Source organism: Cydia strobilella, chromosome 27 (assembly GCF_947568885.1).
Source record: "Cydia strobilella chromosome 27, ilCydStro3.1, whole genome shotgun sequence".
Taxonomy (NCBI): domain Eukaryota; kingdom Metazoa; phylum Arthropoda; class Insecta; order Lepidoptera; family Tortricidae; genus Cydia; species Cydia strobilella.
Window position 1 is genome coordinate 1574553 of NC_086067.1, and position 26371 is coordinate 1600923.

The 26371-nt window shown below is 37.3% G+C and overlaps 1 protein-coding gene across 1 annotated transcript in view; it reads right to left on the bottom strand.

Moving 5' to 3' along the window:
- Positions 1-453: 453 nt before the first annotated feature.
- Positions 454-26371, bottom strand: part of LOC134753645 (P protein-like) — a 46249-nt gene continuing 20331 nt past the window's right edge. Inside the window, exons 5-17 of the mRNA XM_063689583.1 lie at positions 26045-26180; positions 25370-25527; positions 23948-24166; positions 22882-23085; positions 21683-21798; positions 20509-20647; positions 15440-15575; positions 14832-15034; positions 10369-10462; positions 9564-9706; positions 8265-8375; positions 6611-6758; positions 454-6087 (exon numbers count right to left, since the gene is read on the bottom strand). Coding sequence (XP_063545653.1) covers positions 5909-6087; positions 6611-6758; positions 8265-8375; positions 9564-9706; positions 10369-10462; positions 14832-15034; positions 15440-15575; positions 20509-20647; positions 21683-21798; positions 22882-23085; positions 23948-24166; positions 25370-25527; positions 26045-26180 — 1986 coding nt within the window. The 3' untranslated portion in view covers positions 454-5908. The remainder of the gene's footprint in view (positions 6088-6610; positions 6759-8264; positions 8376-9563; positions 9707-10368; positions 10463-14831; positions 15035-15439; positions 15576-20508; positions 20648-21682; positions 21799-22881; positions 23086-23947; positions 24167-25369; positions 25528-26044; positions 26181-26371) is intronic.

Below are 26371 nucleotides of genomic sequence, written 5' to 3' on the forward strand. Positions count from 1 at the left end.
ATATTTTTATATTTTATAGAATAAAATTACAAAACTAAAGTTTATCTGTTATTTGGCCAACCTGTAGATGGTCTAGGAAAGGCCTTACATTAGTACCACAAAAACAACATGCTTGTTAACTGAGATAGGTGTCATATTCCGATGTTAAGACACTTGAGAGTCTTGAGACCGGAATTTGTGGATTTCCATCAATGGACCGCGAGCTAGGCGCAAATTTCGTCAGTCATCGCCTCCCGGGCGAAAACTCGTATAGCGGTTAACGGCTATGTATGATAAACCCTCGTGAACGTCAGCTGCCGCTCCGTTGGTTGGTTGAGGAATGGCAGCAAATAAAGTCTCTAATGGAAAGCCACATTTATTTATTAAGTGTACTAAAACTAGTTTTAAGAATAACGCAAGGCAACTAGTAACAAGTAAAAGTTGATTCATTCAGATCTACCGTTTAACTGAGGCGGTTAGTAAGAAGTTATTGTGTTTAAATAGCTACAGACTGGTGGCTTGGCTGCATGAAGATGATTTATATTAGGTATATTAAGTAAATAAAAATGTAATAAATAAGTAATTTTTAGTCCCAAAACTCAGTTATCCAACCGCCTGAGTTAAGTGGTAAAACATTATATAACTTACATATTTTACCCCTCAAAGTATTATTATACATAAACACACCACGATCATTCAGTAACAAATAGACTAAAAAATACTTACCAATTTTCTCTATTTATAAATCGAATGAATGTTTATGTACAGTCGCTATCAGATATATCTGAGCGGTCAAGGCTCTCACAAATATCTGGTCACGCCTCTATTGTTACGACGTTAGAGTGCGTGTTCAGATATTGTGAACACCTCGGCCGCTCCTATATATCTGATGGTGACTATACAGCCTATTTTTTCTTATTTTACTTGTACATATGATTAATTAGGTATACTTTAAAAGTCTGTACTCTCCGTCCTTAATTATGAATTATTTAAAATAAAGCACTTTATTTTATAAGACAATTTTATATGATAAAATAATTGAATATACATGACATTAATTATATCTAAAAATTATTTGACCTAGATTGAAGGACTAAAATTTATGATTTTAGAGGTATTATAAAATCAGGACTTGATGTTTGGGTAAGAGAGACAACGTTTTAGCCCAGAGATTTTTCTGCAAAGAGTGCCGTTGACTGGTATTCGGGCGCCAATCAATGGACGTTTTACCTTAAGCTGTATAAATAGCTTATATACCTATATTTATAAATAAGTTTTAATATATGTGGTATTTTCTATAAAAAGGGACCTTATTGTCGATGGCGCTTACGCCATTATTAACGATGCTCCGATATAAATACAATGCCGCGCGAAGCTGTGCGGCGTAAGCGCCATCGACAATAGGGTCCCTTTTCATAGAAAATGCCCCATATAAGTGCACTTTTAGGCCATAAATAAGTGTACGTGGAAAACTATGGTTACCAATAATGAAAATGTACGTAAAGATAAGAATAAAAGTTTTTTTTTATAATCAGACAAGTTGTTTTACTTCTCTCTCGCACATAAATCTGACAATTCAGTTCGACATATGTGTCGTTCTCAATAGAATAATGTTAAAATGTATTTTATTCGTTATATTTTTAAATTTTATTGGGGTTTATTCGAAACGTAAGTTTTTTTTTTTTCAATGTTTTTAATTTTTGTCTCGCGAAGAAATACGTTTAATCGCAACGTGATAATTAACAATATAAGACTTTTTTTGCTCCAGTCTTGGGCAGTATGGTGCCATTAATTTTAATGCATACCTAAAGCGGTAGGAATTTTATAGGTGTCGGTAAAATATCAAGAATACTCAAAATTTCCTCCCATGATTGGTGCCGTTAACATATATATTATATATTGAATAATAAATGATTGCGATATAGCAAGGAAATGCCGCCAGCATCCTTGGTACAATGCCTCCAGGGCCTATTTTAGATTTAAGCTAATTATTAATTTCGTTTACGCAGTAGCACTGTATATATCTTGTATAATAAATAAAAAATATTTTAAATAAAGTCCCCAGATAAACTACACTCATGGACAAATTTAGAGGAAGGCAAAAAAAGTATACCTTTAAACGGGCAATTCTTGTATAGGTATATGTCTATCTATCTATATTTATATATTTCGGGGATCTCGGAAACGGCTGTAACGATTTCGATGAAATTTGCTACAAAGGGGTTTTCGGGGGCGAAAATCAATCTAGCTAGGTCTTATCTCTGAGAAAACACGCATTTTTAAGTTTTTATATGGGGCATTTTCTATGAAGGGACCTTATTGCACAGATTAATAAATAAATAGTCTTATTGTCGATGGCGCTTACGCCGCACGGCATTGTATTTATATCGGAGCATCGCTTATATTAATTGCGTAAGCGCCATCGACAATAAGGTCCCTTTTTATAGAAAATACCACATATGTTTGCCGAGAAAAGCTCGTTTTCCAATATATTTTTGAATATAGGTGCTGCTGTAATCCTAATTAAAAAACCTTTTTTTAAGTTTCTCTAAATTTCTCCACGAGTTGTTTTTTAGGGTTCCGTACCCAAAGGGTAAAACGGGACCCTATTACTAAGTCTCCGCTGTCCGTCTGTCCGTCTGTCTGTCACAAGCCGATCTCATGAACCGTGATAGCTAGACGGTTGAAATTTTTACAGATGATGTATTTCTGTTGCCGCTATAACAACAAATACTAAAAAGTACGGAACCCTCGGTGCGCAAGTCCGACTCGCACTTGGCCGATTTTTTTTTAATCTGCAGTTGTTACGCCAAATGATATTTAAACTGTGTTTCACAGTTTCGATTCTAAAATATTTTAAACATAACGTACGAGAGCCCGATTCAAATTTTAACATCTTGTTGCGGTTCCTTATGAAAAATAAACAGTTAAAGTTATTATTATTATTATTATTTTAGTTAAATACTATTTATATTTAGTGAAGGTATGCAAACAATTATTTCTGTTATTTGCCAGGGTCTGAAATCTGCTGATGATGAAAAATAAACGTTGAAAAATATACTTTATAAATAATTTTTGGGCGATTATATATTGTATTATTAAGTAAGTAAAATCAAAGATATATTCTTAAACTGTCATACACTAGCCACTATTTTTTAGACCCAGTGGTATAAAGATAAATATTGGGTTTTAAGTCAGTATTACTTATTAAAATTATTGGTTATTTATAAATAAATAAAACGTTTATTTATTTAGAAAATAAGATTCACTTTGTTAGTATTGTACAAACCAAAAACCTAAAAACTATGTTAGTATTCGTAACTCACTAATGACAACTTATTTTTGATTACCTACCTAAGTCAAAGAGAATAATTGGGGCATTTTCTATGAAAAGGGACCTTATTGTCGATGGCGCTTACGCCGCACAGCGTCGCGCGGCATTTTATTTATATCGGAGCATCGTTTATAATGGCGTAAGCGCCATCAACAATAAGGCCCCTTTTTATAGAAAATACCACAATTATTTTTTGAAAGTGCTTTTTGCTAGAGTATGTTCGGTTTTATTATGACAATAGAAACAAATGTATTTATGATTTAAAATATCTTATTATTGGTTGGAAAGTTCACATAATTATTATTAATATATTATACTTAATCTAGAATAATTCAACATTGGTTACATTTTGTACTTAAAGTAACTACAAGTATACCTAGTAGAAAAACTTAAAAATATATTTGTACAATAAGATACAAGTACCTTTTACTTAACACAATTTATTGAATATTATTTCTAAGACAGTTTAATGGACGGACATAATTTTGAATTAATAATAAAAAAATAGTTATTTGTTATACAAGGGTGCAAAGTTGTATTTTACCCGCGAGTGTAGAATTGAAACACGAGCAAGCGAAGGGATTCTATAGGTGATAGGTGATTCTAAAATAGAATCCTGAGCGTAGCGAGTGTTTCAACACACGAGAAGTAAAATACATTTGCGCCCGTGTGTAACACAAAACTTTTCACCTCACTATAGCGAGGAAAGTGCAACATCCACAGGCGTTAGATAATCTTCATCACTGAAATCACTCATTTCTTTACGATATTATAACAGAAAACTCTGGAAGTTGTGTATTTTTACGCGAGTCGGTGAGAAAAGGTTTTAAGTAAAAGAATTGTTGACAATGTTGACATTTCTGATGTATGAAATGTCAACGATGCGTTTTGAAATTGCATCGACTCAAATTGTGCGTTCAGAATTATATTTAACATCATTATAAAAAAACAAACGTTTCTTATGGAATTTTAAGGTTTATGGCTTAAAATCATTAAATAAAGCTATATTTGGTATATTTTATTAGATTCTCAAACCATTTATTTAATGATAATTAATATCGAACGAACCATTATCATGAGCGTTTTACGTTTTGTTATCTGTCAAGCTACTTAAACACGCTCCATCCAAGGTCAAATTACTTTTCCCACTAGAGGATAAAACGCGTTTTTCCCCGCTTGTATTGAAGGATAAACGACAATTTTCCGAGCTAGTGAGGGGAAAAACCTATGTCAGCAAATGTAATAATATCTCATAAAAATTATATAATTTAGAATCGACAAGTTAAAACATAGGTAACATATAGATTAAGTACTTAATAGTGTGAAAATAATTTCTTAAATAAAAAATATTTAGGTATATATATTACTTTTATTTTTTTGGGTTTCGGTTGGCGGGTTTACCGTATCAGTAGGACGTGTATTGTTTTTCTATATTAAATCTGTCCCGGAACCGGGAATTCCCGGAAGTCGCCAGCGCTCATATCTATCTCAGTCCCAGGAGTATTCCTTAGGCCAGGATTACACTTGTAAGTTTTACTTACGTAAGTAGGGACACAGCTATACTACAGAATGAGATATGAATATCGTTATCTCATTCTAGCAAATAGCTTTGACCCTACTTACGTAAGTAAAACTTACGAGTGTAATCCTGGCCTTACGTAGGAACAGTACGTGAGTGAGAGGCTGGGCGTAAAGTTCTCGTTGGCGGGTTCGGGTCATTCCGGGCAATGGCAGGGTGAGCAAGGTTTCCGTTGGATGGTAAACTTAGACCGAAAGAGTGTCGGCGGAATGGTGGCTTTCTTAGTCAAGCATTCATTTATTTGATACATTTTTACTATTTGATAGGCGTTAGCCGATTAACGATTGACATCTTGGTTACGGCCCCGTGATGTACGTTCCACCCTTTCTCATCCTCCTGATCCTGATCCTGTTTTGAGACTTCCCGGGCGATCTTCTGAAGGATGTGCCAAGCTCAATGCCTCAAAGAGAGCTCAATGCCAAGTAAATAAAGCAATACAATAAAGAATAAAGAATAAATACTTACGCAGCAGTGGCTAAGTAACAAGACTTCACTTCTTCCTGTTACTGTGGATCCGAGTGTCTTGTGTCATTCTGGATTTACTAATAAGGATGTATCAGTGTTTAATCTTACAGAAGTTTATATAAGGATCTCGACCAAATAATACGTAATACGTAATTTTATCTGCACGATCGAGGTTTGAACCCACAACTTTTGACCACACAAATACAAAAGGTTAATAGCAAGTACTGACAGATACACGGAGGCAGGTTCTTTCTTCTAATTACTGGTCTATATGTAGGGATATTGTCAGACCTCAGTCATCCTTCACGGATATATACAGAGGCGGCAACCAAACTACCCGTCTTTCTTTTAATTACTGAGAGTTTTGAGATTTTCTGGACGATCTTTATGAGAAGAAGAATGTGCTATAAACTCCTTTATGCCATGTATACACACTGTGGCAGAACTACAGATACACAGATGAAGCAGCCCAACTTTCCTCCTTTCTTCTCATTGTTGAGTCTTGAGACTTTCTGTGAGATCTTTATGAGGAGAATAACGTGTTAAGCTCCTCAATGCCAAGTAAACACACAATGGCACAGTAGTAAATACACAGAGGCAGCAGCCATATGCCCGATCATGATGGGAAAGCCGACTTTGAAGAACTGCACGAAGGTGATCTTGTAGCCGTGCTGCTCCGCCACTCCCGCGCACACCACGTTTGCGCTTGCACCGATTAAAGTGCCGTTGCCTGAATCATTACAGAAATTAAGGTTAGGACAAATCTAAAAAAATAAGTGAAATAGGGCAGATCTCACTATTATAGTTAAGTGCCTGTCTGAAACTTCATCTGCGTATAATGATGATTTTTCTGATAAAACTATTCTAGCTGTCCTTTCTCGGGACACAAACCATCTCCAAAACAAATTTTATCAATTTGGTAAGCAGACGGACAGATTTCGGTTTACCTCCTATAGCAGCACCCAGACAAGAGGGGCGAGAGGCAGGTTGAGATTAGGGTTGCTACCGATGGATATGACTACTCTGATGAAAGCTCTCCAAGTGAGCCGTGGCCAAAAACACCGGTACAACGCTAGAAGGATGATGGCGGTTTACCTCCTAAGCAAGCTCCATAGAGCAGCGCACAGACAAGAGGAGCGAGCGGCAGGTTGAGATTAGGGTTGCTACCGATGGATATGACTACTCTGATGAAAGCTCTCCAAGTGAGCCGTGGCCAAAAACACCGGTACAACGCTAGAAGGATGTTAGTTTACCTCCTAAGCAGGCTCCATAGAGCAGCGCCCAGACAAGAGGAGCGAGCGGTAGGTTGAGATTAGGGTTGCTACCGATGGATATGACCACTCTGATCATCATCGTGGTCATCGGGAGGTTGTCCACGAACGCAGAGATTACGCCGCCTACCTGTAAAGTCCACGATCTTTCATTCGTAGAAATTAAATTCCTGGGTGCATAGCCAACGTGCAATCGTTAACGCTCCGTAGCGAACGAAACGCAACTGTCACTGTCACACTAGTGTGGAAGAGTGATAGAGAGAGATGACTACGATACGCTACGGAGCGTTAACGATTGACACGTTGGCTACGCGCCCTATTAAGATTTGTCGTTAAAAATCACAAATGAGGAGTGTCTTTTCAAAAGGGTTTTCTCTATGAGAAACCATACAAAAATAAGCTTTGTGAAAAGACAGACATAAACTCTTTTGAAAAAAGACACTCCTCAAATATGAAATTGATGTTTAAGGACAAACGAATTTAGATTTTACAAAATGGCCGAATTACTAAGTTACGTGTTGTTTTGCTAACATTAAATATTTTAGGATATATTTAGAGTAACTACAAAATACAATAATTGTCCTATTAAAGCGTCACTCTTCAGAGAAGCGCCGCTCTTTTCCATTAGGTTTTTTAGATGATGAAGTTTTTCACCATCAAAAATTCTTATACAGGGTGGGCCAGTGATAAATGCATAAAAAAAATTATGTTTTTAAATAAAAATTATAATTAGAATTTGGGATAAAGAAATAAATTTTACGTTTTAAAAATTAAATCATCAAGATGTCGTCCGTAGCGGTTGCGGCACTCTTCCAGTCTTGCTTGTAAATTTTGAAAGACTTAACAAGACTTTCGTGTTAAGAGATTTCCTGGCTCCGAAACTTCACGAATCGTATGGTTACAACAACAACACATGGTTTCAGCAAGACGGGGCCACCTGCCGTACAAGTAACAAGTAAGTATATAGTGGAAGTTTTGCGTGAAATGTTTCCTCAAAAATTGATATCGAGGCGAGGTGACATTGCTTGGACTCCCAGGAGCCCATGTTGTTGTAACCATACGATTCGTGAAGTTTCGGAGCCAGGAAATCTCTTAACACGAAAGTCTTGTTAAGTCTTTCAAACAAGAGGGCGCAACTATTTGAAGCTAGGGGTTATGCAGTAACTGACATTGGGGTTTTTCACACGATATTGGCGGAACCCCTGTCTAAAACTGCGAAATTCGTGTACAGTTTTTTTGATGTATACTAACACTTATTGAAACTATAATGTAGAGGCCCAACGGAGCCGACATGTCTCACTGATAAAGGCTCCTTTTAAATATGTTGATTAAAAAAAAAAAAAAAAAGTTTCAAAATTTACAAGCAAGACTGGAAGAGTGCCGCAACCGCTACGGACGACATCTTGATGATTTAATTTTTAAAACGTAAAATTTATTTCTTTATTCCAAATTCTAATTATATTTTTTATTAAAAAACATAAAAATTGATTATTTAATTTAAAAAAAATTAAATGCATTTATCACTGGCCCACCCTGTACAAGGCGATATGATGCCAGCAATATTGCTAGTGGTTTTTAGTTTATGCCTGGATAGAATATGTGTTCCTCGGGTGCCGTTTACAACTATAGAACTTACCCACAGAATCAGCAAGATGGCGACCGCCAGCCTCGCGCTCTCGTCCACTCTCAGCACCAGAACCTCCATCAGGCCACCGATGTACTGGATCAGACCCAATTTGGAGAGAGCCTGCAACCAATATGTGGTATTTTCTATAAAAAGGGACCTTATTGTCGATGGCGCTTACACCATTATTAACAATGCTTCGATATAAATACAATGCCGCGCGATGCTGTGCGGCGTAAGCGCCATCGACAATAAGGTCCCTTTTCATAGAAAATGCCCCATATTTCTGTAGTAATGGGTCATGTTGGTAACCGTTGCCTACTGAACTGAAAATCATTACGGATCACTCGGTGTTTCATAGGGAATTGAAGAGATTTTTATTGAGAGGTTGCTTTTATACCGTGGATGATTTAGGCTTATTATATTATGATCTCACTAAGTTTTTAATAATTATAATTTTAGTTTTAAGGGATGTTTCAAACACAATACCTGTATTGTTTTTTTTTTAATAAATGTATGACTATGACTGCAAAACGACATGACAACAAAAACTCACGAAACGCAAGCTCAGAGCCATAGTGAACCGTACTAGTACTTAATTAAGGTTGATTTTATTTAACGATTTTTTGCAGTTAGTTTTGGTTATCACCTGACGATTTGCAAAGCATCATCTGTTTATAGCGTTGTCTCGGCATTTTTTGTCACTACTCATGTGGCGATCCTGGGGTTCGCTTGACCACCTTATACCAGAATTGGCACCAACACTTTTTAAGGAACTGCTTTGATCTTCCAACTCAGAGGGGAAACAACGCCTTTAGATTTGGCTTCCTCACGATCTTTTCATTTTATCTCGTACATGAGATAAACTAGTTACCTATTACGTACGTATTTTTTTCTAACTGTAGTAAAGCTTCAATGAAAAGCGCTGATGGCCTAGCGGTAAGAGCGTGCGACTTTCAATCCGGAGGTCGCGGGTTCAAACCCCCGGCTCGTACCAATGAGTTTTTCGGAACTTATGTACGGAATATCATTTGATATTTATACCAGTCGCTTTTCGGTGAAGGAAAACATCGTGAGGAAACCGGACTAATCCTAACAAGGCCTAGTTTCCCCCTCTGGGTTGGAAGGTCAGATGGCAATCGCTTTCGTAAAAACTAGTGCCTACGCCAATTCTTAGGATTAGTTGTCAAGCGGACCCGAGGCTCCCATGAGCCGTGGCAAAATGCCGGGATAACGCGAGGAAGATGATGATGAGTAAAGCTTCAATGAAGAGGCCTGTAAGCAGCTGGAGGAGATAGTCATGAGTTATACCTCCATGAGAACAAAGAGTGCAGCAAAGAACAGCAGAGTAGACCATTCCACCCGTCTCAGCACCGGCTCCAGATCCTCACGGTCAGCTAGCAGAAGCAGCAGCATTGCTGCTAACAATGCCGTCCAGCCCAGGGAGATGCGGTCTGCACATAACATCAAGTATATTTTAACAGAAGTGATGCTAGGACTAAATAGCAGATTGTATAGGTAAAATAAGGGCATAAAGCGACCCATTTTTTAACCGAGGCAATTTATTGGTTCGAGCGCAGCGAGGACCAATATAGTCGAGGATAAAAATGGACATTTATGCCTGAGTTATACACTGCTTTTCACTTCGTAATGAAACATTTGATAGAATTGTATAATAACAGAAAGATGAATAATGTAGAATTATATTAGTGTATAATCACATGAAATAATTACTAACAACACTATTAGCACGTAAGGTTTATCTGTAAGTGCTGATATGTATAATAATAAACAAATAAACTTCGATTGTGAGTAAAATATACAAAAATATCCAATATTTTAGGTTATTTTACCGTATTTATTCAAGACTAAAGAAAATTGTACTTGGGTCGGTCGGGAGCGCGCCGGCCGGGCGCGCGCCTACAGGGCTAGCAGTTTGTATGGCAGATTTTGGACTTTATTGCTAAGTAAATAAGGGTCGTAATAGATGATTTTACTATATATTATACTCTAGAACATAATAAGCAGCTTTATGTCGTCTACGCACGACTTAAAGTCGAACTTTACGAGCTTGAGAAGTGAAAATAAAAAATAAGATCATAGGCATTGTACTTACTTAGTTCAGGAATCGAGTGGAGGAAGAAAACAGCAACAGCGAAGAATATGGCGACAGAAGCCTGCACCAGGAGGACCTTGTCGCGAATCTTATACTGAAACATGAGAAAACGGAGTTGAAATGTACAGTTTTAAACATATTTTGGTTTATAAATATATTTCACTTTCCCAAATGAAGGTTGAGGGAGACGATGGCTGAGATACGCGCAGGCGCGGATCCACCGTTGTGGGCAAGATGGGCATGCCCACAACCTTTTTTACACTTTCACGGTATATTGAGATCGATAGGCCTTCATAAAATAAAAAATAAAAACAATGAATCGTGCGTGATTCGGAACGCAGCAAAGAGCCATAGACAAAAATGGTGATACTTTTTGTCACATTTTTGACAACATATTATCTGTTTCTTTTTGGCGCATGAATATGTATTAGAAAAAAAGAGATGACTACTGGTTGGAAGCGCGCACTCGCGCAGACCATAGACAATAGACAGATCTACTAATTTAAAAGCAAGAGTGTATTGAGTTGTATGCATGCACATGTAGATTCCCGCCAAAATGCCAAAAGTTCCGAGGCAAGCCGCCATTCTTTAAAAGTTTTTTGTTAATGTCAGTCAGGGTAAAATAGCTGTGATAGTGTGATTGTTGTTTCGACACAATGGTAAGTTATTTTAATGAAATTATTGCTATTTTACCGCTCTAATGCAATGCCCTACTCTATATATCATTTGTAACTTTATTTTAACTTTGTTTTTTGTTAATTTCGGCCAGGGTTTACCTAAACAATCAGAGCAATTTATCGCTCTGATTGTTTCTCGACGTGTAAGTAAGCTACTCTATGTATATTACTTTTATAATAAAACAAAGTTACAAATTATCCAATAAAATATTCAATACCTACATTGTTTATCGATTTATTATTTGTACTTATGATATTTCGTGTTGTGTGTGATTTGTTTTCTTGAGGGGGTTTTTGGCGTCTTCTAGTCAATGACTAAGTAAATATCTTGAAAATTAAATCCTACAACTACTCACGCAGCTGTGCAATAGGTATATATTTATGGGGCATATCATGCTATCTCGAATGAACATTTAGATTTAAAAATTTTAATTGGGTAGATTCTTTATGTACCTAGTCAAATATAAAATAATTTACCTACATATTTAGTGGTCGATTGAGTAGTAATGGAATACCTCATACTATAGGGAAATAAGTCAGCTAAGCGTAACTACGTTTACTAAGTATTAGGATCAAGGGAGTTTAAAAATGATTCATAATACGTATGTATTATTAGTAATTTTCAAACTTTACCATACTATATATTAAGTAAGGAAACTGGTATATGGAGTACTCTATGCTTATTTATTTATCTATGCGTCATACCTACACATAATTGCTTATGCTAATTATACACAACGAAAGGTTGAAACTTCATAGAACAGGAAATAGATTTAGTTTACGTTGGTAATTAAATTGCCTACCTATTTTTTTTTAAGTTACAGTCGTACAGCTAACCAAGATTGGACCTAATATAAAATACATTTAAAAATAAGACCTCTCCCACCTCACGCCAATTTTTAATATTTTCGAAAAGCTTGCTTGTGCATGTTGTTTTGAGTTTTGGTTGCATTGTTTTACAGGGTGATGAGGGTAGAGGTAGTGTGGAGAAAAAGGGTAGTGGTACAAGTGGACGTAAGCGGAGTCATGATACTGCTTCAACGCGAAAGATTAACACATATTTTTTTTAAAAACCTAGAGCTGAGGTTGAGGCTGGGGCATTGAGTATTGGTAGTGAAATTGGGAGTCCTCCGGCTGAAGTGAATGACGATTTAGATATGGGTTATATTTCTACAGAAAACATGTCCAAAAATCACATCTTGAAAAATTCCACTGGCTTGTGCTTTCACATAAAGATCAGGGACTTTATTGCAAATATTGTGCCTTATTTGTCACTACCCTCCACCTACCATATGCCTCCGATTTCGGTAGATCGAACCCTGGACGACTTGTGAAAGAACCATTGAAAGCCTTTAACAACTTATTAGGTGAAGGAGGGTTATTGCTGCATCATCAACGCAATCGTTACCATAATATGGCTGTCGAAAGTGGAAAGAACTTTTTGGCGTACTATCATAAACCTGAGGTTGATATTGCTAACCAGATTTCTACTCAAAGAATGGCCCTATTGGTTTACTAGCTGTGGCTAGTATAGGAAACAAAAAAAAAGATTGATTGAAATTGATTTGGAATTTAATCAAAACTGACTATTTAATTGGACGAAATCAGCTCTGAATTAATTCAAAGCCAAAGTCCTGATGCGCAGGAAAAAGGAAATAGGTAATCAAATTCAAAAGTCATTCATGACTCATAATTGCTTTATGAGCGAACTTAGAGTCGCACTTGGCCGATTTTCGGTTTTCGGGTGGCTGTGACCACAACCTTTTTTGAGGGCTGGATCCGCGCCTGGATACGCGTCATACTCGTGAACGGGTGCTGTTTGTGGAGACCGGTCTGTTTAAGTTTACACGGGCTTCATGTTACGTCTTATGTAACTTTACTTTTGAGTGGCATTAACGTGAGACACTTTGAGACACTTTATTCGGTTCTTGTCTGTCTGATTAAATTTCTTGTCTTATTACTTATACAACAATTCAAGTCTTGGATACCCTTTACACCTCTAAGGATAATTTGATGATCGTTTTTTTTAAATTTATTATACATATTTTATCTTTGACACCTAGAGACTTTTACATCTCTAAACAATTTTAGTAATTGTCTGTTGTTTGTATACTTTTTATTAGTTTTCTTTTTTTTGTGTAATTCGACATTTAAACTGGATACATCTCTGACAAAGTATCTAATATTTTATTGATTCCATATTTGTAATTGTTTTTTATAAATTTTGTGTAAATGTTGGAGGATGGAGAGACTTGATATGGATGAGATAAAAACTTTAACGTCACTTTCTTACTGCATTTATTATTTATAATTGAAAATTCTTACATTTTTGATGTGATCGCTAAGAATGGCGGCTAGGAAGAGAGAGAACAGTGTTGCCACACGCAGGAGGCGATTCAAGCTATAAAGTAGGTTCTACACCACTGGACACTTACTTAGGTGTGTTTCACACATTTTGATTTTGTATTGCTTGTAAAAATTTACATGTAAAAGTGCCCCTGTGGCCTATTTGCTGAATAAATGTTTGATGTTTGATTTATGTTCATTATTTGACAGTGTAAGAGACCGGAAGTTTTGAGTGTTTGGATCTTCGGCTCTCATTTAGCAGTTTTGCTCAAAATGGTATCGATTTGTGATATAGTTAGATCAAAAAAAGTCTGCAACGACTTTGATAGCACACGCAGTGCAAGTGTTATTATAAACGTCAAACTTCTATGAAATTATGACGTATAAATAACACTTGCACTGCATATGCTATCAAAATCGTTGCAGACTTTCCTTGATCTAACTATCACCATTTGAGAAAATATTCCGTGGCGTAACTCAACTCAGTCTTTAATTAGGCAAGCCGTTGAAAATTATTAACTACTACCACTGTGCTACGATAAAACCAACTATATCATTTATAACCTTAATAATACATAGGATCCTTTTCTCCTGACCTCCTAAGATTGTGGGTTGAAATTTAGTAGGCAAAAATATGTCCCATCAAAAAAAAATCAAAATCAAAAATGTTTATTTTCTTTAACAATCTCATCATCTTAAAAATTAGTGGTTGGAACCTCCTTTTAAGCTTTAAAAGCCTGTGCCAGGAGGTACCGCCCTTCCTTATCTGGAGAATATTAACAATAGTGCGTGCTACATTTATGAGTAGGTATTTATGCTAGGTAAATATTACATTAAGATTTACTTACAGTTACAAATCCCATAGTTCTTAATTTGCTGACATAAGAGCTATGGGACATATTTTTACACTTGACTGTACTAAAAGGTGGAGAGAATGGGCACGGCAGCTTGACTTCTACGCAAAAAATGCAGGCAGAAGCGAGAAAGTTAATTCTGTAGATAGGTTTCAAGAAAACAAAGAAGATGTGTGAAGAATTGTTTGTCCACACCAACTTACCTACAAACATACACAACATGTAGGTATATGTTTGACTTGATGGTAGTCTGATAGCCTTCTGATAGCGAATGAAGATAAGTTCGTCGTTTGTACATTTTTCTTTATTTTGTGCCTCCTACGTGTAGTTGCCAGCAGGCTGGATTGCCCGTTCCAGCACCACTGGATGAAATTACATGTCCGGTGACAGCGGGCAATCTAGACTGCGCAGTTGATAGGTTAGGATTTTTAGTTTTAGATTTTTGTTTTAGCCTTAAGTAATACTAACATCATCCTTGTTTTGTATTTGTTTTGTTATTTGTTAAGTTTATGGATACCTACCTAATGTGTCTGAAATAAAGTTTTTCAATTTAATTCAATAAAGCTTTAATAAATAAAAAGCAAACCTTTTGCTTCAACTCCCGTAACGTACTCTGGAACTCATCCCTCGGACACGCACGTTTGCTCGTCTCCTTCACCATGCAGCTGAGCTGCGCGCGCAGCTTCTCGATTTTCCTGTCCAGGCGCGCGCGCACCACGTGCGCGTTGCCGCCCAGGTGCGGGAGGGAGTCGGCGGCGCGCCGCCATATTGAAATTTGGTGGCGGAGATCTGAAAAAGAGGTATACAGAGGTAATCAAAAGCAGTGTAGGTATCTATGCGTCAAACGCATTTACCATCCTAATAGCTTAATCAAATTAAACCGGCCAAGTGCGAGTCGGACTCGCGCATGAAGGGTTCCGTACCATTACACAAAAAACGGCAAAAAATTCACGTTTGTTGTTGCCCCACTTAAATATTCATTTTATTCTGTTTCTAGTATATAACTATATAAAATAATAAAACTGTTGCAGATAATTTTGAACACAAACTGTAAAGTTATACCTGTAGATAATTAGATATATGGGACGGATGCCGCCGTGATCTAATTGGAAAAGTAACCGAGGGCGACCGATACAATGATTCAATTTTGAATCGCTCCACGTACTACGTAAATCAAGACGCTTGAAGACGTACCCTGTATCTCCCTGGGTACGTTGAGCCTAAGCTTGTTGGTGTCTCGGAACATGAACCGGACCTGTAGCGAGGTTTGCACGGCCACGAGGAGGATGCCGAGCGCCATGTGGGCCGTGAAGTTGGTGAAGTTTATGCCCTGGAATAAACACAGGATAGGTATTCAAAATTGCTTAGGGTTGCTCTCCAAAGACACGGACGAGGAAATTTTCAATTATGTCTTGAGACTCTTTGAGTCACACACCACGAACGCTTATCGTTAGACCTTACAGAGGTCTTGCATTTACTTACTTACTTATTTATTTATTTATTTGGGAAACATACAGCACATAATAATACAATAAGGTAATGCCTCGATAACGTGTTTTAACATTGTTATGGCAGGTGTCCGGAGTTCTTTACAATAGCCCAGTCTCATTGTCCACCCAAACATCAATCCATAGACCGGTATACTGTTCACTTTTTCTGCAATAGACCCAATGCCTGCTGCGACCGGTTCATGGGTGTCTATTGTTGCCCCTGTGAACGGGTTCCAGCAGGCGTTCTACATGACATTAAAGCTCTCCAAGGGGCCTCTACGTGTTGGATCTATATCCCCACGCAAGCCTATCAAAAGACCGGGATTTATAGACCCGTGATATCGAAGGAGATACAATAAGGTAAAAGATATAGTAAGAACATAGGCCAAAAGAGTTTCCACTTATAGTTAATACAAAATTCCTTTGCTCCGAAAAAAAAGTACAATTATTAGGTATTTTGAATTTAAAGTTGAATTTAACAATAACATTGAGTAATAATAACAAGCATAATTTAGAATTTGGAAAATAACAAGCACAATTTTCAATTTAGAATTTGAAATCAAATAGGTACAATTACAATAACAATCATAACAATACAACACAAGATTACAATTTTATTACTAGCTACGAGTTAACGAAATTTGCCATTTATTATATTTTTTTATTTTGTTTGATGACAGAAACAAATCTATTACACCTATGCTGGAACAAATCAATGTGTGAATATTTCTTATTGTATATATTGCATGCTCTTGCTAAAAATTTGTTGTTTACATATTTTTTGCGAGTGAATGGAACTGATAGTAAAGCGGTGGACCGTGTACGATACGTAGGACATCTAAATGACACCTTGCTGAGAAGTTCTTCCGAATCAATTAAATTATTTAATATTTTGTACAAGAAAATTACATCCCGCTTTTCTCTTCTCACTTGCAAGGACTCAAATTTCTCGGGCTTAAAAGATTTGAATTTATACTTCATACGATTAAGAAACTTTTTTTGAACACTTTCTAATAAATTAATGTGCACTAAATAGTTGGGACTCCAAACTGTAGATGCGTATTCCAAATATGACCTTACATATGCATTATATAAAAGAAGTAACGTTGTGGGGTTTTTAAAATCTTTACTTTGCCTAAAAATGAAACCAAGCATTTTGTAGGCTTTAGATGTTATCTTATCTATGTGTGAAACCAATTGAATTTTACTGTCTAAATATACTCCCAAATCTCTAACCTCCGTAACTCTAGTAAGCTGTTGGTTTCCGATGGTATAATTAAAGTTAATAGGGTCAAGCTTCCGCGTAAATGTAATAATTGAACATTTATTTATGTTTAAGTACAGGTTATTACATAAACAATAGTTGTCCAATCTATTAAGGTCATCCTGCAAATTGACACAATCAGCCTCGGACCTCACAATGGTAAATATCTTAGTATCGTCAGCATACAACAATACTTTAGAATTCAAAAAACAGTCAATGACATCATTGATATATATGTTAAATAGTAGTGGTCCTAAATGCGAGCCCTGTGGGACCCCTGACGTAATAGGCACAAAACTAGAGGTGTATCCTTTGATAGTAACTGCCTGAGTTCTATCCCGCAAGTACGATGTGAGCCAACGCAACAAGTCTCCATGGATACCGAACATTTCAAGTTTATTTAATAAGACAGAGTGTGAAATTTTATCAAATGCCTTTGAGTAATCGGTATAGATACTCCGTTATAGTGACCTAAAATGAGACTTGGCCTTCGACTCCAGACAGCGCCCCTTTCCTCGGTCTTGCGCTAATTTATACCAACTTAAGCGACATGGTGGAGGAGGGTCTGCGCAAACTCCGCGCTATGTCGCTTCAGCGATACACTGGCCATCAACCATTCTCTCAAGATGGCCTAGCCAACGGAGTCTGTGAGCGGAGTCGGGTTGCACCAAACCGTCTGTCACCGTTTTAGCGTTCGCAAAATTTTATTGTATGGGAAGTTTCATAGTTTTTTACTGCTTCACGTTGATCAGTCTGTTAATTGTGGTTGGTGCAACTGACCCTAAAGGATGACTCACGTTAGACCGGGCGTTGACCGGGCCGGACCTTCCGGCGCTTACTTTTCTACGACATGACAGGTGATCACGTGATGCTTTCCATAGAAAACGAAGCGCCGGAAGCTCCGGCCCGGTCATGGCCCGGTTTAACGTGAGTCATCCTTTAGTCTCCCTTATGATGTTAGGTTCGGCCACTAGGTCTTCAAATTTTTTTTGCGTGTTCAGTTTGATTTTCGGACTTTTCACTGGCAGTTTACCTGTCCCCGTCTATTCTATGCTATGCCTATGCTACAAATAGTAGTTAAGGTAAGTCATCTATGTACCATGTATGTTGTGTAAATGAATAAAGTTTTTATCGATCTATCTACATATCTTGACGACCGGTCTGGCCAAGTGGGTAGTGACCCTGCCTGTGAAGCCGATGGTCCTGGGTTCGAATCCCGGTAAGGGCATTTATTTGTGTGATGAGCACAGATATTTGCTCCTGAGTCATGGGTGTTTTCTATGTATTTAAGTATTTATATATTATATATATCGTCGTCTGAGTGCCCATAACACAAGCCTCCTTGGGCTTACCGTGGGACTTAGTCAATCTGTGTAAGTAAGAATGTCCTATAATATGTATGTATGTTTTTTTTTTTATTTAATTTTTTTTCAATTTATTTTCAAAAAAAGTATAACACATTTTAAACTTATACAAGTTTCGCCAAACTTGCGTTTAACGGCGAAATGGTGCACTCATTTTCAATGTTAGTACCTTAATCTAAATTTAATGATTAACTTATATTACTAAGGTTAATACTTTTATATTACATTAACAAAGTGTAAGTTATTATTATTTTATTTCCAAATATGCAAGTTTACAGTTCTAAACCAAAGCACTTACATACTACAATAAATCATATTATTAAATTACATTATATTACATTATATTAATTTACATGTCAAACTATAATTTAAATCATTTCTTAAACTACCAATTGTACTCAGTCATATGATTAAATTACATTATAAATAATTCAAATTGCACATTAAACCTTATTCCTAAAATTATCAAGTATATATAAATCACTCATCTTATAAATCAATCATATTAAAATTACACATGTATAAATCAAATCAAATTAAAATTAATTTTAATTGCCCACCTATATTGCGTTACAATTGCCAAGACACAGCCCAACACGTCTCACGAAAACATCTATACTATCGTGGAATATATCTGTATCAGCAACCTGCGCGTACAATTTGTTCAGCAGCAAAAGTGCTCTCCGCGTGGGAGCGTTACCACCCCGTCGAGTGCGCGCAACGCTCCTCGCAAACGGGTGCGGGCGTCGCCGCGGTTCCACTGCTGCGCCACCTCCGCGCCTCAGAACGGGGACGTGCAATCCTATCTGCCCTAGCACACTCGGATTGTCAACTCTATTATTTAGAAGCTGATAGTAGTGCACTATGAGCAACAACTTCCTTCTCAATTCCAGAGTGTCCAATCCGACCATAGCCGTAACAAATAGTGACGGATACATATAGGGGTAGTACCCATATTTACGCCTGTATATAAACCTAGCAAATTTGCGCTGTATTTTCTCTATACTTAGGATATATTTTGCTTCGTGGGGATCCCAAACTATAGCGCCAAATTCCAGTCTGCTGCGAACGTATGCATTGTAAAGCCTTATGGCAACATTCGGATTAGGAAACTGGTATGCCATCCTCATGATAAATCCGAGTGTTTTGCTCGACTTCAAACATGTGGTAGTGATATGTTGCCGGAAGTTAAGTTCCCTATCAAGCGTTAGTCCAAGGTATATATGTTGTTGTTATTCTTTAAGAATTTATTTGTAGTTTTACATGTATGTAAAATGTATGATTTTGGTGCAATGAAGGATATTTATTTATATACAATATTTACCTATCTTATATATTTAGTCATGCGTTGTACCCAATAGCAACTTCTTAATTTTTGATTTAAAGATGTTTTTACTAGCACACTCGTCTTCTATTGATAAATTGTTCATTATTCGCGGTGTGATATACTTTCGCGTCCTTTTACCATAGTAGTTGCTAGCGGTTGGTTCCACGTATTTACGACGTTTTAACCCCCTCGACGCTCGGGTGTATACTCGCGGAGTTTTGAATTCGGGATTTTTAAATTGATCAGTTGCTCATGAAATAAAACTATGAAAACGGATTATATCGCGTATAATCCGTTCGCCGTCCGTTCGCGTTCGCTGTAAAGAGTTCGAAACGTCGGGATGTATTATAAATTCAATATACGCGATATAATCCGTTTTCATAGTTTTATTTCATGATCAGTTGCTATTAAGTACTTAACTTTATCATGCACTGGCAGGATGTTCAATGTATGTATGTATCTAAGGTAGATCCAAATTTCTTTGTTTTTCCATACATCGAAACGGCTTCTAAGCAAAAGCGACGTTACATGGTGACGTCACGATGTGTTGCCATATTAAATTTGATCCTCAAAACAAACCTGATAAATTTTTGTGATTTGTTCAATATGTTACATTACATTTTTATATTCTATCTTTGTCTTATGTCAACTTAGTTTTAGATTAATTAAGGTTTTTAAAAATGTTGCCACGCCCTAGTAGGGTCCATGTATGTACTTTCTAATAAAATAATCAACACCTTGTAATACTATGACATGACCATGACCATGGTTGCAATAAACGATTATGATTATGATTATGATTATGATTATAAACTTACAGCTTCTATGACGTGCTTATTGGAAGCCACGATGACGCATGGTGGGTCTCCCACGGGGGTCGCTGTGCCACCGATGTTGCTGTATATGGCCATGAGCATCAGAATTGGTACTGGGTCGAGGTCCATAACTTCACATAATCTAAAAAAAAAAATACCTACATAATCATAGTTGAGAATACCCTTGACCGGCACTTGAAACAAAAACTAAATTGAAATCGGTTCGTCTATTTGGAAGACACGGCGATACAAACAAAATGTACAAACAAGTAGGTACTATCTTCTAAATTCTATCCTCAGTTCCTCACTGTGTAGCTACTCGTTGGTCTAGGTTCTGTTTAATGAGGGCTATCGTTTTTTTGCTCACCAGTTGGCGCCTCTGTTCTTCTTTTAAAATTATGGCTTCAGCCCAGTGGGACTATTTCGCCAGTATCAAGGTATTAAGAGGTTTAAAAACGACAAAAATTGTACGGTTGTACAAGACAGTGTACGGTGATTTGTTAGCTCTTGTAAATCGATAGCTAGACTTTACAAGAAGCACGTGGACTACCGGCCGTTGACTCCAAGATGGTGGTTAAACGCGCTTCAAAATTAATTCTCCATTCACTGCACACTACCACATTAGTTTACTGTATAATAAGCTATCGAAATTACACTTTAAACAATATTAATGAGCAAAAAACAAAGTAATTAGGCGCCTCTGTTGATAGTGGTCCAAAAGACTAAAGAACAGCTGTCAGTCACTGTACTGACAAGTGACATTTGACATTTCGAACTATGAAAAAGACCACCATCTACACTAGCGCCCCTAGCGGCGAATTCATACGCGTTAACCCTCATTGAGTTGGTTTCGTTGGTGGATGGTTAACGTTTTCAATAATATGTATAATGTCTATGCTTTTTAAAAGGGTCATTGATTTAATTATTAGTGATATAAAGAAACTATCACTCGTGTATATCCTGATACATTCGTTCAAGATGTCATGTAATGTAGATGTATCATATGTGCCATTTTCAACCAAAAGGGTACTTATTGTCGCTTGTCAGTAAGGCGCTATGTCCATATAGCTTCAATTAGAAATCAACCTTATCAACAAGTGACAATGTGGTACCTTTTGGTTGAAAACGTCACATATACATAGATCTTATGTGTAGTAATACCGGGTAACCATCTTACCTAATAGTAACTGGAGACATCAGCAGAACTGTAGTCACATTGTCGAGAAACGTGGAAACCACTGCGGTGATCCCGCACAGCAGGTATATCAACGGCCATAGGTTACCTTTCGTCACCTGAAATCAAAATAAACAATAAATCTTTGCTGCCAACACAAACACTATGTCTTTGTGTCCAGCAGTAAAAATGTAGTAGCAAAAGCCGCCTGGTGGGAAGTAGTCAGACATAAGCAACATTAGAGGAGCCATTTATGCGTTGCCAACCTTTGAAAACTCTAACCCTGAATACCTGCTTCTTGAAGAACCCCAAGTCATAACATAACGCAAGGGAAACACCTCAGAAGGTAGCTCATTCCACAACTTGCACGTTCTGGGCAAAAACGAGCGAGATGCCCATTTGTTCTTGGTTTGCCACGTGTCAAGGAAGTGAGGATGAGCTTTGTTTCTTAGGCGGGCGGTGCGGTAGTAAAAAAGCGACGGTGGCACCAATAAAAAAGTTCTTTAGAACATTCCCCATTGTACAGAAGGCATAACAGGCACAGAGAGCCAACGTCCCTCCGAAGGCTGAGAGGTTCCAAACCGACTGTGAGATCGGGATCACAATACGAACTGCCCGACGTTGGATGGAGTTAAGTGAAAGAAGTTGGTATTTCGGTGCTCCAGACCAAAGATTAAAGATTTCAGATTTCAGATCATTTATTCATTTATGAGAACAGTACTCCATATGTGGTCGAACCTGCGCTTTGCGTGGAAGCCGGTGACCTGGTAACTTCGCCTTTGTACTGTCTATCCTGTGCCATATTTGTGTTTTGTACAATAAAGAGTTTATACATACATACCTGGTGGTAATCTAAGCTCATTTCATATTGCGATCTTCCATTATCTCAAGATGGCCTAACAAACTTGTTCTAAAATAAATAAATAAATAATAAATAAATAAATATTATAGGACATTCTTACACAGATTGACTAAGTCCCACGGTAAGCCCAAGGAGGCTTGTGTTATGGGCACTCAGACAACGATATATATATAATATATAAATACTTAAATACATAGAAAACACCCATGACTCAGGAGCAAATATCTGTGCTCATCACCCAAATAAATGCCCTTACCGGGATTCGAACCCAGGACCATCGGCTTCACAGGCAGGGTCACTACCCACTAGGCCAGACCGGTCGTCGAAAATGTATACTTACTTCGAAAGTAAAAACAGCAAGGAAGTCAAACACGCCAGTCTCAGCCATGATGGCTACCAGCAGCATCATGCTGAACAGCAGGAGTAGCGTCTCAATGTCCAGCCAAGAGACTATCTCTGGAACGGTCGGCCGCTCGCCCACCATAGCTAAGGCAGCTAGGGACATGGTTGAAACTAGTACTGCTGCCATCGTGCGGTTTATTATCTGAAAGAGATGGAGCTGGATTAGCCAAAAAATATTTAGCAGTTACTTAGAGTATAACGTCTAGGGGAGCATCAAAATCTCACGAATAATTATAATCAGAGGCACCATGGTCTAGAAATACCTAAGGCATCAACATCAACTTTATTTTCACGACACCAGCTCGTGAAGTCTCTAATTTATCAAAAACTGATGAGATTTTTTTATCCACAAGAGTAATTGATGCAAATTTTGAGTTATTTCCTCATTGGTTGGTTGGTAGAAGTGACTTTTAATGGGGTAGGCCGGTAGAAGTATTTAGCAGATGGCGCCAGCATAGCTTGCCCTGCCAATTCCTAGAAATGTGTCAAATTTTTGTTTTTTTAATGGAACTTTATGCCTTGGATGCCGGCCCTTTAAGCCAAATCTCATAGAAAAAGGGGCAAGCTATGATGGCGCCATCTATGGAAACCTTTGACAGTTGCCAACCCCATTGAATGATAAAATTGATAGAGTTAGACAAAGAAAAGTATGCAACGATTTTGATAGCACACGCAGCGCAACGAACTTGTATGAAATTATGACGTAACACTTTCACCGCTTGTGCTATCAAAATCGTTGCAGAATTTTCCTGGTCGCTTGGATTTGATGCATAATTTGTATAATATTTATTTATTGTACCTAAATTAATACTTTCCTCGCGTTGGTGTTGTAAAAAAGTTTGTGTTTCACTCGGTAGCAAAGTTGGTTTAACCCTCGCAACGCTCAAAATTCCAGTTTTGGAATCTTTCATTTGCTCGGGTATCAATATTAGCTCTGAGGGGTTAAACAGCAACTTGGCGCCCTTGTAAAACAAATAATTATTTCAAAGTTCTTGCCAACGCACCTCAAAAATAATCAATATATACAGGCCTAGCAGCAACACCAAAGCATAGATGACGCCAGTAGTGTCATCTACCGGGTTTTTCATGTAGCTGAACGTGAACGCAACGGCAGCGCGCGCGTCAGTGCGCACACGCAGCGCGCAATGCGAACAGTTGAAGTGGAGGGTGCGCGAGCGTTGGTGGGTGGAGTTGTGGAGGGGGATGGACCAGGTTTCTGAGGCCTGTGAATATAAGGATAATTCGGTTATTAAAGTCCACCAAACCACTTTTTCAGTAGAAAATGGCGTAATATTTGTATGTGAGACCGACCCTTCACCCCTAATACAAATTTCAGATTTACCGCATTTTCCTACTGGTAATTTGGCTTGCCAGACTGAAATAAACAATTTTATATTATAATCCAAATATAATTAATATAATTTTATATTATAACAATTTTTGATTGTAGGAAATTGAGAAAATTCGTGAACCGCGTATGACAGCTAAAAGAAGATGGCGCTGTGCGGAGCCATTGTTTTGCGCATGGAGACTATATAAAGGAGCCAAATCTCTATGTATGAAAAATGTCCATCAAAAAACGGCACCACCATACACCGAAATACTACCAAAAACAACCTACGTAATTTGGTCGGGTTATTTATTGCCTTATGTCCCAGAGCCTAACTAGCGCCACCGGAGAGATTAGGAACTATTATTTAAAGCTAAAAGCGATCCCTTTTGCAACAATTCTGCCTTAAGAGATTGGCATCCTTTCTATACCATCCATAGTTTTGCGAAAACTGGTCTATTACTTTTGAAAACCAGTGTTAAGGTATAAGCAAAGATATATGTAACTCCGTATAAGATAAGTCGTCGAAGAAAAAAAACGTACCTCGGAAAATCAGGAAAAAACTGACAAATTGACAATAAGCCTATATAGGTACACTAAATTCTCCTTGATATAAGTTACATACGGAGCTGCATAGGCATATTACCACTCATATTAGTTGTCAATTTAAAAACACGATTTTTTTTACTTATAAGTCAAAGTCAAAGTCAAAGTCAAAGTCAAAATACAAACACTTTTAAATTGTCAAGTATTACAAATATTGCCTTAATCTAAATATCAGAGCAATTTATTGATGCAATTATTATTATTCTTAAAAACATTGAATTATTATACCGCTTTTACGGATGGTGTTTGGGAGACGCGAGCGAAATCTCGTCTGATGATGATAGTTAGACCAAGATAATTGTGCAATGATTTTGATAGCACACGCAGTGCGAGTGTTATTTTAAACGTCAAACTTCTATGAAATTATGACGTATAAATAACACTTGCACTGCGTATGCTATCAAAATCGTTGCAGACTTTTCTTAGTTTAACTCTATGTTTATTTTAAAATTGACCCTAAGCTATATAATTATAAATCATTAATTGTTACCTCAGTGACATTGTTATTTTCTGCTTCCAACCACACATCAAGTTTCTGATGGTCCAGTAACGCAGTGGAATTCAACCGTCTTTCATCATTTTTGGACATGAACGGTCCCGTTAGTTTCAAAAGTATTGACTCTGCTTTGTCTATCGGCATAGGGAACTCTGGAAAAAGCAGCTCATGAGTATTCATAGACATAGTATATACAAGTAGTTATAGACATGAAACCGAGCGACCAGGGGTAAGAGAAAGACATATTCATGTATTGACAGTTTCATGTATGGCAGCATAATCCTTTTTCTCTTTCACTCTTATAAATTTCAGTATTTCGCCATCGCCTCCTATACCTATGCTGCCATAACCCGACCATGAAAAAAAACCCGGTCGGTGATAAGGACAAAGCATGGCACTATTTTCTCTTTCCTCTTATAGGAATCGCAATAAGACTATCTTTCTCTATCAAAGAGTGTCAGGCCCTTGTGGGTATTTTATTCACACTTTCTCTTTTTCATAATTATATTATAAGTATCAAAGTTGCAGAGATAAGATCAAAGTAAACACTTCACACAAGATTCCTACAAACTTCATAATATTAGGCTTTTCAAAAATCGACTCTCTTCTATCCCAGTCTAAATGTTACAAGACAATAAAGAAGGAAATATGCGATGTTCGCCTTGTTACCTTTAATTTCTCCAGGCACCACCGCAGTTATGCTGACGTTTTCCTTCTTCTCATTATACATCATAAAGCAAGCAGTGAAAAACACCCAGCAGCCGAGAAGAATTGTCATCTTCACGTAGTGTCGGCCGCGCGCCATCTAGCGACACATATATAAATAAATAAATAAATATTATAGGACATCATAGACATAGTATATACAAGACAAGTAGTTATAGACGTGTTATAGGGGGTAAGAGAAAGAATATTCATATAAAATGTATACTAGATGGTTGGCAGTCCTCAACTGTGCGTTTCTCTAGAAACTTCCTGCCTCGCACAGCTAAACTG